This window comes from Malaclemys terrapin, chromosome 13 (assembly GCF_027887155.1).
Source record: "Malaclemys terrapin pileata isolate rMalTer1 chromosome 13, rMalTer1.hap1, whole genome shotgun sequence".
NCBI lineage: Eukaryota > Metazoa > Chordata > Testudines > Emydidae > Malaclemys > Malaclemys terrapin.
Window position 1 is genome coordinate 10,026,854 of NC_071517.1, and position 15,781 is coordinate 10,042,634.

The 15,781-nt window shown below is 43.8% G+C and overlaps 1 protein-coding gene across 1 annotated transcript in view; it reads right to left on the reverse strand.

The window, feature by feature from the left end:
• The window catches only part of ANKFN1 (ankyrin repeat and fibronectin type III domain containing 1), an 84,689-nt gene that overhangs the window by 21,280 nt on the left and 47,628 nt on the right, over positions 1 to 15,781 (reverse strand). The window contains exons 6-8 of the mRNA XM_054047999.1: positions 11,637 to 11,734; positions 8,016 to 8,106; positions 2,816 to 2,923 (exon numbers count right to left, since the gene is read on the reverse strand). Coding sequence (XP_053903974.1) covers positions 2,816 to 2,923; positions 8,016 to 8,106; positions 11,637 to 11,734 — 297 coding nt within the window. The remainder of the gene's footprint in view (positions 1 to 2,815; positions 2,924 to 8,015; positions 8,107 to 11,636; positions 11,735 to 15,781) is intronic.

The window sequence follows — 15,781 nt, forward strand, 5'->3', positions numbered from 1 at the left end:
GCAAAGCTTCCTAAGCAATTCCCTAGGAGATTTCATCATATCACAGAGCAGGTTCAAAAGCAACAGCTGATCTAATTCCAAAAGCTCTTAAACTCACTGTACATTCCAATGTATTCTTCCTGGTGCTTTTGTGAGCTTTTCTACACACCAGGCCAAATTCCAGACTTCCGTGCAAAGCCTGACAACCAGGCTTTGTGCAGAGCTCTTTATGGAGTCTGGGGAATTTAGTCCTCCTTTATCATGCTGGAGCACTTACGCAGCTGCTGCCCTTAGAACTCCCCTTATATAGGGAGGTTTTGGTCAGTGGGATCTACACAGTCATGGCTCTATTGCTCATGCTCACTCACCAAGGCAGCATGGGCTAGTGAACTGAGCACAAGGCTGGAGGCCTGTGTTCTAATCCAACTGCTACTACTGTCTAGTCTTAATTTCCACTAAACACTGAGCCTGATTCTGCTCTCACTTAAACTAATGGAGTTACACAGGTAAAAATGGCCTGAGAGCAAATTCTGTCCTATTCTTTAGCTGTGCCGCAGAAACAGACTCAGAGGGCAGCTGACGTAAATCAGCAAAGCTCTATTGAGGTCAATATACCTCTGCTGATTTACACTGGCTGAGACGCTTACCCTCAAATTTAAACGTTTGACCCGAGGAGCGCGGTGTCACCTAGTGGATTTGACGTAGGACTGAGTGTCAGGAGACCAGGCTTGTGACACTAACTCATAGCCACAGTCTCTTCCTCTGTATAATGGGGTCATGACATTTACTTACACTCTGATGGACGCATTGTGAGGCTTAACTCAACAATGGGCCGGCTTCTCAGTTGGTGTAAATTCGTGTGGCTCCATTGAGATCAGTGGAGCAGTGCTGATTTACTCCAGCTGAGGGGCTGGCTCAGTCTTTGCAAAGTGTTAGATTGATGAAAGCTATTCTGAAAGCCAGTTCTCAGTGGACAGGACTCATGAGGTCCTTCCTTCCAGCCCGTGATCCACCCACTAGACAATCCTTCTCCTGCCACAGACCTGGCTTTCCATTCAGCTTGACAAATTTCAGAGCAAAAGTGACCTTGCAGTTCCCTCCCCGCACTGTACTTCATGCAAACAGTTTCCAGGTGTCTCTAATTTCATAAAAATATTGAAATGGAAGGGGCTGACACCAGTTACACAGCTTAGGCAAGTCTCCAAAGGCCCTTTTATCATGTTACGAATCTCATTCATCCAATATGTGATGCTTTGCTACAACACAAGTGATTGAGAATTTTTATATGATCCAAAGTAAGAATGTTGTCATGGCAGGTGCTGCCAGATGGTACTGTTCCAGAGAGTCTTCCAAATTCTTTTTCTTAGCATGCAAGAAAATACTCAGCGTTGGGAAAACTCACTGTATTATTGTTAGTTTTGCTAGGCAAGGAACAGAAATAGGAGTTGTGAAAGCAGCAGCCGAGTTTGCTTCCTGCCTTGGTCTCAAATTGGAGTCAATTCTTGAGGCAGAGGTGTTCCCTAGGAACTTGGCATTGGCTTAGGGCTGAGACTCCTGAAAGAATGGCTTGCCCTGCATGCAGTTTGTGACCACTTCTGCTCCAGGACTGGTGTATGTGTGCAAATAAAACAAGTTACACTTAGAATATACCCAGGCTCTAGATCATTTATTTCTCCTCCACTGAGAAGTTGACCTGAAAGACCCTGGACATCTGCTACCATTCAGAGAGGGGAGAGAGTCCCATGCAAAACAGGTTTCCTCTCATAGTCAGATATGAAGCCAGCTATTTAAGAGTCAGAATACGCAGTCTGCAGCTTCACTTCCCAACTCCTCTACAAATCATGGTGGTTTTGTGAATCTTCATTGGAGAAACATTCTATTTTCTTGCAATATTTCTTCCATTTCCAAGCAACATAGCTGAATTAAGTTGCCATAGCTACAATAGGACTGTGGCAGACCCTTGATCATCATGATTATGGCATATTTGCACTCAGAGAACTAAGGCTGCATCTTTCATTTTCAGTCTTAAGCACTTCTGTGAATGTGACTCGTTTGAGGCAGCTTGGAATATGATAAGTAAAACAGCAGGGGAAAATGACAACTTCGCGGCAGTTTGATTTCTTCAGTTGAAACCAAATTCCAAGCATTATTCCAGTTAGAAATCAGATTTAAAAAATAAATAGTAACATTTCAACAGCCAATATAGAATAGAGACTTTTAAACAGCTTTAAAAAGTATCCCAGCCTGCTGCTTTGACGCTCGAGCTATCAAAGGCACAGTCTGTTTCCCATGAATGAAGAGCGCAGAACTGGCTGAGATTCGAACCCTCTCACCGTTTTGGGTTGTTACATTAAAAAAAATGTAGCAGTCTTGCCTTCGCACTGGTTAGTACAACAATTTTTCATTCCATTGGCACCACCTCTGCTAGAATACATAGTGTCTCTCATTTGGAGGTGGCCAAGTCCTCTCTGTTGATCCAAAATAGTTTTTAAAATAAATTATTTGGGGGGGGGGGGAGAAGGGTGGCGGGGGGGGGGGGAGGGGGGAGAAAGAGAGATCCTTGAAGCTTTTTCATGGATTCCTGTGTGAAAACGATTTGCAGGGAGAACAATTAAATGAGAGTGGGGGGTGCATGCTTGCTTTCACATGTTTGCATATGACTTATTGCAAGGGTTAAGAGCAAGATAGTACGCTCAAGTGATTCCAGATGGGCCAATATTAATATCTTTCTTTTCCTGATGAATGAGAAGGTATGACCCAGTTAGGAAACTGCTAAAATTACAGGCGCCACGGAGGCTTCGACTGGTGCCCTACCACAGGTTTTTTTTATCCTTACCTCGGCAACTGTAATGCTGATGAGCCGCTCGAACCTGCTGAAGGAGACGTTCCAGGGCTTCAGTATGTCCCCAGTGTCTAGGTTCTCTGCCATCGCAGTCTTTCCAGTCTGTTGAACAAAAGAAATAAACAAATGGAAATGTAAAGGAGTAGAAGAGGGCTTAAAAATGTTTTCTTGCTCCTCATTTTTCCTGGCTGTTGGGGGGGAGGGAGATTTGCATATATGCACATGGGATGGAATGGCACTGCCTATACCATAAGCTTCCTCTACCCCTGCAAAATAGATAATATAATACCAACAATGTAGGGCTAAAGTTTCAAAAGAAATCAGCTCCCAGCAGCTTCTGTTGCGACAATTATTGCCAGAAACATCTAGCTTAGGTAGCTATAAGGCCCCACTGCCATAGCTGGTCAGAAAATGGGGTTTATCATCGCATCTGAATGTCTCACAATCGTTAATATATTTATCCTAACAACCCCTTTATTCCATTTTACAGATGGGGTGCTGAGACACAGAGAGAGACTAAGTGACGTGCCCAAGGTCACACGGGAAATCTGTTGAGCAGAGAATTGAACCCAGGTGATGGTACCCAAACCATTGGAACATCCTTGCTAGCTGGGCTTAGTACTTTTGAAAACCTGGTCCTGGTTGTGTCTGCTGAGCCCTGAACATTCCAGCCAGGCATGGTACTGACAAAGCACGAGGCCATGGTTTCTGCCCCAAATGCCCTCAGTGCAAAGAAGGTTTGCTAGCTAAAAATCTCAGCCTTACTAAGACCTTCTATCACAAGCAACCGAATTCTCTGTCAGGGGTGTGAGAAAATCAACCAAGTTCATGGAATCCAGGCGAGCCATGATGTCAGATCATTTTAAATTTTATAGTCACACTTCTTTTATATACAAAAATAAAATGAAATAAAAAACCCACCCACCCTGGTTTCACAAATAAAAGCGTGTCCTTGGCCTGTCAGTGCATCAACAGATTCCTTCTTCTCTTATCGGGCACGGAAGACATGTGCCACCAACTAACTGCTCACTTGCTGAACATACAGTACTAATTTAAGTTGAGAGTGACTTATTCCTTTTCAGAGACTCTACCTGCTAGAGACCTAAATGTACTTTGGCCTTGACTTGCTACAGTGATAACAAGCCCCACATACGGGTGGATGTAGTGGACAGTGGCTACTCCTATAGTCTGTGGGCTATTGCAACAGCTGTAGAGAAGTATCCTTTATGTTAGATATTCTGGTGGACGCCAAAAGCGATAAAGAGTCCTGTGGCACCTTAAAGACTAACAGATGTATTGGAGCATAAGCTTTCGTCTGACGAAGTGGGCATTCACCCACGAAAGTTTATGCTCCAATGCATCTGTTAGTCTTTAAGGTGCCACAGGACTCTTTGTTGCTTTTTACAGATCCAGCTACCCCTCTGATACTTGACGCCAAAAGCGATAACTTTTGTAGGTCAACACTGGGAGGTCAATTCTCAGCTATATTCAGTATCTACTGGGTGCAGGTGTGTGGGGAGACACATAGGAACCATTTGCTGCTCACGGATCTAGGGGCTGGCTGGAGGCTGGTTCTGCAGGCTGGTGTCATTTAGACCAGATCAGCTTGGGATGGCCCTCAGAGGGGCATCTGCCAGCTGGGGATCACCAGAGCATAGCAGCATTCTGGCCACACCCCTTTTATTGCCCAAGTTTGCCTCAGGTACATTCAGTGGACCTGTGGGTGGGGAAGGGGTTAGAAGCCAGCACTCAATGAGTCCCCCATGCCAGGGGAATCTCCAGCCAGGAAGATTCATTGACTTTTCAATCCCTTGGTGCCTTGGGCCTGGAGTGGGATTCAAGCTTGAACCCTGGATTTTTAATTCCACTAACACAGTGATTCTTAGCGACCGGTCCATGGACCGGTGCCGGTCCCTGAGATCTCCCTGGCACAGGCAGCAAGCCGGTCTCTGGGATCAAAAAGGTTGAGAAACAATGCACTAGCATATTTTTCTGGCGCTCCCTGTAGACCGTTTTATAGAGTGTTAAAGAGTCTAACGTTAGTTTATAGCTTAGGGCCGAATTCTGCTCGGTTACACCAGCATCATTCCAGGGGCACACTGTTCTTGCCGAGCACTTGCTTCGCTAGTTTTCAAACCCAATGGTCAGGGCAGTCCCCTGGATAAAGACCTTCTCACTAGAATAAGTTCTGCAGACGGTCACTGGCCCAATGAATAAATAGCATGCTGCATTTCAAGCTGAAATTCTGACGTTAACATTACCTCATAAAAAGAGTTTAAACTTAGGCGATAAGAGTCTCCCTCAAGCTTGAGTGTGTGTCACTGAGGATACTTAACAATGAAAATACTGCATAATGGCCAGCTAGACAATGGGATCTGGGTCTGCTTAATACTCCAGTGTTCACTGATGAAGAAAACATACACATATGGTCTTGTTGAAACATTGTGCTTTGACACACAGGGACCGTGAGTAAATTTCCATATGTATCATGGGCGATGACTGGTCTCTTTCTACTGTTGCCAGGCCTGCCTCTTCTAAAAATAACGCGGCAGCCTGTCATGAGTGCCCCATGTGCAGCCTTGGCACCGTTGTTATAGAAGGCATAGCCTAGGAGGAGGCAGAGGAAAGGTGGCTTTACTTGGCCTGGATTCTCAGCTGCTGTGGGGACAAAGTGGCCTTAATTCTTACTTACCTGGGGCTGCCTAGGACTGCTCTGCAACTTTGTGTCCCTGCAGCACCAAGCATTATGAGCACTTCCTTTCCCACCCGTGATCCTCCAGACCAACACGGTCCACAAGGAAAGCCATTGTACATATGCTTATATCAACCCTCGGCTGCTCCTAAACTGGGGACATTCGCTCCCAGGCCACTGTAGCAGCATAATGCTGCCAGTGGCATAGGCAGGCTACAGCAAGGGTCACAAGAACATAAGAACGGCCGTACCGGGTCAGACCAAAGGTCCATCTAGCCCAGGATCCTGTCTACCAACAGTGGCCAATGCCCGGTGCCCCAGAGGGAGTGGACCTAACAGGCAATGATCAAGTGATCTCTCTCCTGCCATCCATCTCCATCCTCTGACAAACAGAGGCTAGGGACACCATTCCTTACCCGTCCTGGCTAATAGCCATTAACGGACTGAACCACCATGAATTTATCCAGTTCTCTTTTAAGGGTTTTGGTTCAGGTTGGTCAAAAATTGTCCATCAAAACGTCTTTCGACAGAAAATTGGGTTTTTGACAAAAGGAAAAGTTTTGTGGAACGTCCCTGCTCTCCTCGAAAATGTTTGTTTGTTTGTCGGAAAACTGAAAAAGCCAATCGCAAACATTTTCACTTGAAAACCATTTTTGGGGGGGGGAGGGGGGAGGGAGGAGGAGGAGGAAGTTTTCAATAAAAAACATAAATTCAGGTTCTTTTAGATGCAAAGTCTTAACTTTCTGCAGGAAAATAAACCCCATTTTCTGACCAGCCCTTGTTTGGGTTCAATAGCACCGGATGGAAAGCCCACTGAAGTCTGTGACAAGACTTCATTTGACTTCCATTGGCTTTGGATCAGGCCCTTCTTGCAGAGTATTTTTAAAAGATTGAACAAGAATACAAAGAAAGTGGCACTGTCAGAAGGGTGAGACAATACAATATTTCCAGAATAATACCTCAATCCAATACAGGGCTGCAGTGTAAAATGCCACTTTCGTTTTGTCAGGGATCCCCTGCTCTGTGGGGCGTATTCTGTTGACTGACACTGAAGGCTTGTCTCCACTTACCAGTGGATCCAGGCTGCAGCGATCAATCCACCGGGGGTCGATTTAGCGGGTCTAGTGAAGTCGCTCTCCCGTCGACTCCAGTACTCCACCGGAACGAGAAGCATAAGGTAAGTCGACGGGAGAGTTTCTCCCATCGACCCAGTACAGTGTAGACACTGCTATAAGTTGGCCTAAGGTACGTTGACTCCAGCTACGTTATTCACGTAGGGAATTGTCTCTTTTACAGGAACTTAGGGCAGGTCTACACTACGGGTTTAGGTTGACCTAAGTTACGCAACTCCAGCTATGTGAATGTACAGTGGCTTCTTTAGGGGGCATGGAATTTTAAGGTTACAGGAACCAAATTCTGCTCTGTTATACTGGTGTAATTCAGAGTAAGTCAGCAGAATCACTCCAAAGTAACAGTGATCAGAAGTTTGTCCCAGAACTGTACTACACCAAACATAGAGGATTTTGTTAGAGTAACTCTGGATTTATATTGGTGTAAATGAGAGCAGAATTTGGTCCAGGATAAGACAGTAGTACTATAACAGCCTCAATTACCCAAACTCCACTTCCCACAACTCTCAGATAGGTAGTGTCAGTCCAGCTTCCTTTATGTTCTCACATTACCATTCCAGCTTATTAACTCGTTACATTAGCCTAATAAAAGAAAGTGCGAATGCAATAAAATGAAAACCTTCCCCACACTAATCAATACAAGGGAAGCTGTAACGTGCCTAGCCAATTCAGCAGTGAGTACTAATCCAGGAAAAGTGACTAACAATAGGATACCATTAGGATAAATTAAAAAATTGCAAAAGTCAAATTATGGTCCCAGTGGAGTTTCAGCAAACCCACCATGATTTTTAAAAGGAAGGAGGGTTTCAGTCATGTGGAACATTTTAACTACTACTTAACTACTACTGTGAACATGCATGCACATACGTATCTCTACTTATATGAGCAGTCCATTGACTTTAATGAGAATTAATACCCCTCAGAATCTTAAAGGATTGGACCCACAGTGTTTGCAATGCACGGGGCAGAATTGTTTGCGCCATCAATGTTTTCCTGATGGTAGTTCAGATTCAGACTATGATCTGCTCTTTTCCTTACATTATAGAAAATTCAATAAGACAGAAGCTTATTAATGGACATAAGGATCAAAATCCTACCCCTCTTGCATATATGTGTGCAGGATCAGGTCCTAAATAGACAACCTGCTGACAAAGAACTGGAAAAAGTGTGGAAGTGGTAACAGTGCAGGACAATTAAAATATATATAAATTCTTTCCAGGATTTTTTTTGTTTGAAGTTATATTTTATTTATTTCATTCCTGGGTGACTTGCCCATTTTATTATTTGACCCCAATGGGTCAAATTCACTTTAAAAACAAAAAGACCTCGATAAAGTAGCTTTAATAAATCAATCATGGTGATCTTAACCTACTAGAAGGAGAAGCACAGGCAGGAGTGGTAGTCTGTGAAGGCCCCCATCCCTTCATGTTGTATGCTGACACACGAGCGTGATAACTTTGGCCCTGAAAATGCATTGAAATGGAAACAGAAGGGTATTAAACATTTCATTTATAAATATTAACAGTAATACTCTGTACTTTGCTTCTTCAGTGCCTCATACAAACATCAACTAATGAACCCTTATCATAGTGACTTTTAAAATTATTTATAGCCAGTTCTACTCATACCCTAACTCATACCTAATAGGGCCACTGAACTCAATAACTGGTGGAGAGACGTTAAATGACTTGCCCAGGGTTATACAGCGAGTCAGTGGGAAAGTGGTGAAATCAGCGAGATTAGTATGTACATACTGCTCACTCCAAAGGTTGTAGAATCAGGGCCTATGAAAATCTATAATGAAGTAATGAGTACAGTTTTAGGGTTTTTTTGTTTGTTTGTTTGTCTCCTAGCAGTAGAGTAATCCCTATGATTGGATTCAATAGAAATCTGCTTTGTTTAAATACTAAAAAGTTTACCCAAAGCTTATCTAACTGTCCATTCTCTTTGGTCTAAAAAACTGGGCTGGAGCTGTCATGAGAACAGGTGTTTTTGCTAGCATTACCGCACTTCCCATTCTAGTTAGGTTGGAAAAACTGCAGAAATAGCCTCCCTTCGTGGTATTTTGGTCCTTCTCCTCTGGTCCTGAAGGAACCCAGGAAGCACTGAGGCTGGCAAAGGTGAAACACAAACTAAATGTTAAAAACTTTTCTGAAATTGAAAATAGGTTCTGGTTCAGTTCAAAGATGATTGATTCCTTACTAATCCAATCTATTTTGCCCATTGCTTGTCTACATGGCATCACAATCTGGACTATGGGGGTGTGAACTGTACAGTGCTCTAACGTGTTGCGCTGTAAGTGCTCCATGTAGATCTTGCTGGCACAAAATTAAAAGATATCTAGCTCACACTGATGTACAGTAGAACCTCAGAGTTACGAACACCAGAGTTATGAACTGACTGGTCAACCACACACCTCATTTGGAACCAGAAGTATGCAACCAGGCAGCAGTAGAGACAAACAAGCAAATACAGTACAGTATTTTGTTAAATGTAAACAACTAAAAATAAAATAAAGGGAAAGCAGCAGTTTTCTTCTGCATAGTAAAGTTTGAAAGCTGTTTTAAGTCAAGGTTCAATTGTAAACTTTTAAAAGAACAACTAGAACATTTTGTTCAAAGTTATGAACATTTCAGAGTTAAGGACAACCTCCATTCCTGAGGTGTTCATAACTTTGAGGTTCTACTGTAGTCCTGTTTCAAAGAGGATTACATGAATGTGTACAAGGTACCTTTTAGTTCACACTGGCGGGGTCAACCTGGAACAGTTAGACCGTGACACGTTAGAGCGCTCTACAATTCATACCTCTGTAGTCCAGACTCTGGCGATGTGTAGACAAGCCCTAGCAATATAACTAAGGCTGAGGTTCTGATATCCTTACTCACATTGGAGAGTACCTTATTTCACAAGGAATCCCTCGGGCCTGATTCTCATTTGCATGAAGTTGTCCTTACGCCGCTCGGCAATGGTAACAGGCCTCAGTGTAAATAAGAATCAGGCCTGCTGACTTCAGTGGGTGCATAAGGGTGGCAGACTCCGGTCCTTAGGACCCAGTCCTGCGTATAGTGTTTAGTCCCACTAATGTCACAGTGGTAAGAGCTACTTCCAGCACTATGTGTTGGCAGGACCAGGACGGTAACTCCTGTGTTCTAATCACTAGACAATGTTCCCACAACCAGAGTCACCTTCTTCCAAACCTACTACCCACTGGTGCTTTGACCAGAATATCATGAGGGACTGGAAGACATAGTTCAAAGATCTCCCCCAAATCCCTGAGTTAATGGACCACAATGGGTCCAAAAGAGACATTACAATCTATCAACGATAGCATAGGGAGACCCTTGACATTAATGGACAGCTCCCCAGTCATGCATCACAGCCTGCGTGCCAATGCAGACAGAAGCGTCTAGACACCTAACACTGCTCCCATTGAAGTCAGTTGGAGCTTTACCGTTGATTTGAATGAGACTAGAGATAGGCCAGTGATGAGTGCTTCTCGAAAATCCTGCCCTTCATTTAAAGATACGGCATTCTCGGCAAAGAGTGTGAGTGTAGACAGTGTGCAATTGGCTCTGCTGTTAACACATGCCCCTGAAAGTGACTATGCAAGCTGAGGAGGTTTTATGTTGAGTAAAGATTCTTTGGATTGCTGATAACATAGCACAAATGCAGGAAATATATACGATGGCCCGGCAGCCTGGAAAAGTTTCAAATCAAAGCTCTTCAGACTCAAAAAACGCCTGTTCTATTCTGGCTGTGAGGTTTTTATATTGTGCCCATCACTTTACTCTTTGCCATGTCTACACAACAATCAGACATGTGACTGCTGCAGGGGTGGGTACCCCTGGGCAAGCTTTGACCTAGCTAGCGTGAATAGGGTGACCAGATGTCCCGATTTTATAGGGACAGTCCTGATTTTTGGGTCTTTTTCTTATATAGGCTCCTATTACCCACAACCTCCTTTCCTGATATTTCACACTTGCTGTCTGGTCACTCTAAGCGTGAGTAGCAATGGCAGCGAAGCTACAGCAGCTAGCTACCTAAGTAAGTGCCCTCGGGGGGAGAGGGGGCTCATACAGCCCGGGTTGAAGCCTGTGGTGCTGCAGCCTCATTGCTAGCTTAGAGTTAGCTCGGGTATGCCTACATGGGCTGCAATCATAGCTCCAACTGCAGGGTAGACATACCCCCAGACATACACATTTGAGAATTTTAACCCAAGTGGACAGTCAGATCTCTAACACCCGTGCTTCAGGGCACTGGCCTGGGGGTTTTGGAATAAACTTGCTTTTCTCCCTGCTGTTATTTTGTCTTCAGGGCCTGATTCAATCTCTAGTGAAGACTCTCATTGACTTCAGTGTGTGCTGGATCAAGCCCCAAGTGAATGGTTCCAGCGTAAATATTTGTGTGAAGTTTGAACAAGGTTTGTTCCCTGCAAGCATTTGCAAAACACAAAATTTGCTTGCACAAATGTTCACAAAAAGCCTGCAGAGAAGGGTTACAAACATATGGTTCAAGTTAGCTTGCTTAAAAATCCAAGTGAATATTCATGAGAGATTTTCTCTGTCATTGACCCAGTTCTTATCTGTATGAAAATACACGTCTTCTTAAAAAGCCTGCAAGCAGTGACTTTGTTCCTGAATGAGGGAGAGGAGATAGAATTGTTATTTTATCCGACAGACATGGAGTCAGGATTGGATCTCTCAGGAGCCTTTGATCTGCACTAAGATTATCCTGTGATCCAGAGAGCAGCGGCTTTCATTCCAATCTTTTCTGATCTCCCCATAACATGACAATTTACAAAACAGTTCCTGCTGTCTGTCTATTCCTTTGTGACTTTCAGATTATGGATACCAGACATATTATGCTTAATAACTGGCAGTTGTTGTCAGAGGAATGGCACTCTGCTGTTCTTGCCAAGAGGCCCGGATGCAAATGTCACAGCCCGTGTACCATTTGGGGAGTTTAAGATCTAAATTAATGATTTGGCATTTACCATTTTGAGGCCTGTGATGGTGCATCTCAAAGACTGAAGATTGTCCATGATTATTTCCCCAGCCAAAACAGAAAAGTCTTCAGAACAGCTCCATTCCACTAGAAAATAAATAACAAGGGGGAAATGTAATCAGATTTCAGTGTCAGGTAAAGAAAGAGAGGCAGTTTAGCACCTGGGAAATTAACTAGCCTTCTTTTTCTTCTCCCCGCCACCTCCCATTTTCCTATTAGCTCTTCCATCGGACTATAGCGAGACAAAATAATGATGTTTCACAACACTGTGAACAGAAATTGGCTGTGGTTTGTGTGTCTCTCAATAACAAAAAATAGCTCAAAAGCTTTTCATAAAAGTACATTTAAAATGTTTTGGCATGCAAGTTATATTCAGTGAGCATTTGCTCTCATTTAAGCAACTTCCTTTTAAAGAAAAAGCAGCAGCAGGAAAAATATATTGTGTGGAGGACTTTGGTCTGCAAACACAATGAAGCAAGCCTATAAATCAAAATCAATATAAAGCCCCTGATCTTGCAGATGGATTTGCATGGGTGGACCCTTGTGCCTATGCAGAGCCCCAGGGAATCAGTGAAGTTTCACACTAGTGCCAAGCTCTGATCATAGATTCCGAAACCAGAAGGGATCATGGTGATCATCTAGTCTGACCTCCTTTGTAGCACAGGCCACAGAACTTGCCCTAATAATTCCTAGTGTAGATCTTTTAGAAAAAAACATCCAATCTTGATTTGAAAAATGGGCAGTGATGGAGAATCCACCCTGATCCTTGGTAAATTGTTCCAATGGTTAATTTCCCTCACTGTTAAAAATGTACATGTTATTTACAGTTTCAATTTTTCTAGCTTCAGTTTCCGACTTTCGGATTGTGTTATTCCTTTGCCTGCTGGATTGAAGAGCCCATTACGAAATATTTGTTTCCCAAATAGGTATGTATAAACTGTGATCCAGTCACCCCTTAACAGTCTCTTTGGTAAGATAAACAGGTTGAGCTCCTTGAGTCTTTAGTGGTTCTCCATCTTTTCTCATTTGCAGACCCCTAAAAATTTCAAATGACCCCTTTGGAAATGTTGAATGGAGGCGCAGACCACTTTGGAAATCTATTGTCTGTATATATATGAATTCTGACCAGTCAGTTTTCAGTCTAAATCTTTTGCGGACCCCTTACACATAGTCCACAGACCCCGAGGAGTCAGCGGATCACCATAGGTTGAGAACCATGGTCTATCACAAGAAGCCACGTTGTCCAACTCTTTAATCATTCTTGCGGCTCTTCTCTGGAGCCTCTCCAATTTATCAACATCCTTCTTGAATTGCCAATCCCAGAACCGGATCGTATTCCAGCAGCAGTGAGACTGGTGCCAAATATTCTACTCCCCTATTTATGCATCCAAGGATCACAATATCCCTTTTGGCTATAGAGTCCCACCGGGAGCTCATGTTCAGTCATTGCATGCCAGGATAGAGTAAATATGGCCTACATATTATAACACATCATGTAGCTCTTACTGCAGGAGCCAGCCCACAGAGGATTGTTACCCCTTTTTTGGCCCAGAAGTTGGCCTGAGTGGCTAATAAAACTTTGGGTTCTTGCAGGTTGTTCCAGTTAGGAGGAGAAATGGGATGGGGCCAGATACCCCTGATGCAATCTTGTTTATTTACAAAGAATGTACAAAGTCCTGTTTCCCTGAACACAGGAGGAATCAAAGAGGAGATAATTTCTTGGCCTATAGCCCCAGAACTCTTATAGCCAGCACCACACTGTGCTTGTTTATGCTGCGTGTGTAGCTTTCTTCTCTCTCTCTCTCTCTCTCTCCCTCCCACCAGCCCACCCAAAATAATATCCAGTGAAACCCTCTGTACATGTAGTACTAATTCCTGGGTCGACTCGCAAACATATTTGTTTTAGGAGTGGCCTTTAAAAAGGAGCAGCAGCTATCTTAAAGGATGGGTTGGAGTTGCAACCACCAGCTTCAATGATGTTTTGCCCAACCCACAACAGAATTATCCTCTCTGGGCCTGAGCCAAAGCTCACTGAGGTCAATAGGAGTCTTTCTATTGACTTCAGAGGACATAGGACCAGATCTCTACTCCTCATCAGATTGTGTTACATAATCACAGAAGTCACACAGAGCCATGAGGAATTACTAAGCAGTAGCCCACTATGAAAATGAATCAACTGATGCTGTACTGACATATACTTTGCAATTGAAGGAGCTTATCCTGCAGACTTAAGCAGATGCCGGGGTATCTTTACTCATGTAAGTGTTCCCATTAACTTATGAGACGTACTCATGAGTGAAAGATTTACAGGATCAGTCCCACTGCCATCAATCTCCCCCCTCCATTCCTTGCAAAAATGAATGAGAACCTAAAAATAAGATAAAATAGAGTGATGCAGACAAGTTAAATCATTTTTAAAATGAGCACAAGCAAGTGGGGAAGTATGACTGCTGACAGGAAAATAGCCTGTTTTTAAAAAAAATTATACTCTAGCAATGGCAGGTACCAGGGGTATAGTTAAGGGCCAGTTACTGTTGGAGACTCACACATCTGGGATTGAATAGCTGTCCACTTCAAAAACGCAGCAGACTCAAACTTGTGGACAAGCTGTCATCCTGGACATCTATTTCAACAGACCCTCACGATCTCATTACAGGTTAGAGATCAGCTTCTTCGCTCAGTTATGCTGATGTAAGTGTGGAGCAACTCCATTCGTTTTCTGCATTTACACCAATGTAACCGAGAGAAGACGTTGCTCCAAAGACTTCTGCATTTTAGACCCTCAAAATTCCCCAGGGCGGTTACTATTTTCAGAGGTTTAATTGTTATCAGCTTTAGTTTTTAAGATCAAGCGCTAGATAAAAATCTATTTAGGGCATGCGATTCTCATACAGATCACTGGTAAAGCTGGGTCTGCCCTATTTGGAAAAAAGAAAACAATATTTCACAATATTTTCTGCTCAGCAATTAATTTCCATATTTCTGCAGGGTTGCCAGAACAAGAGGCTCATGCCACCTTTCCCTTCTCTTCTCCTTCCATCCCCCATGCTCAGCATTCCCTCTCTCTCTGACAGTGCTGTGTGATCTTAGACAATATATGCTATGTTCTGAAACACTTTAACATTCACTGCTAAGTAAACACTGTTGTTCTTGATTTTGTCCATTTGCCTCTGGCTTTTTTCAGGACACGTTTCCCTAGAGTTCCATAGAGTTTTAACTACCTATCTACCGCCGGCTTTAATGGGAGTCACGGGGCTATCTCCATCCGCCTCTATGAACATGTAGAGATTGTTACTGTAAGATGTTGGAGGGTTTTTGGTGTGTGGAGGGTTTAATTATAGCAGTGCCTGTAAGTGCCATTATACTTGATGGCCTGTCAGAGTTTCCATTGTAAACCATGATTTTCAGGGTTTTATAACTCAGCTGTATTAAATCACTTGGAACTGAAGTCTGGTATGCACGCTGCTAGCATGGACATGTTCCCTTACTGCAGTAGGGTACATCGGAGAAGCCAGTCCTAAGCTGCTGAGCATCTAACAAACGGGCTTTCCGTCATTTCAGATGCCCTTTTTCTTCTCCCGGCTCCAGGTAAAACAAGATGGTGTCATTTAGGGCCAGATTCTGTGGAACAGCACTTTGCTGCACTCAGATCAATGGGACTAGAGGCAGAGTAAGGTACTTCTCAGCATGAGAAACGGTGTGTGCCCTGTGTCTGTAAGACAATGCTCGAAGCTCTGAGAGCGCAGAGACTACGGGGGCTTTAAGCCACCTCTGGGCCTTCCCAATCCTAGGCTGTTTTGGAGATTGGAGAGACCCTGGGCATAAATTACACAGCCCAAGAGGACCGTCTAAACTATGGCAGCCGCCACAGGAAGCCCCAAGGGCTGTAGCGCTACCAGAAATCTCTGCCTCGCTGCATGCTGCAGCCCTGTCCTAGCACGCCCCTCCTACGCCAGCACATCCCCTGCTTCAGGGCTTACAGGGGAGTCCTTGGAAGGCAGCATTACGTCTATCTTCACCAGTGCTTGGGCCAGGAGAAACCCTCCTTCAGTGGGAACCAGAGCTTTTCGGGTCTCTTTACACTGCTCTGCCCGGTTTACCCAGCATGAAGGGTTTGGAGCAGGGGTGAAGATC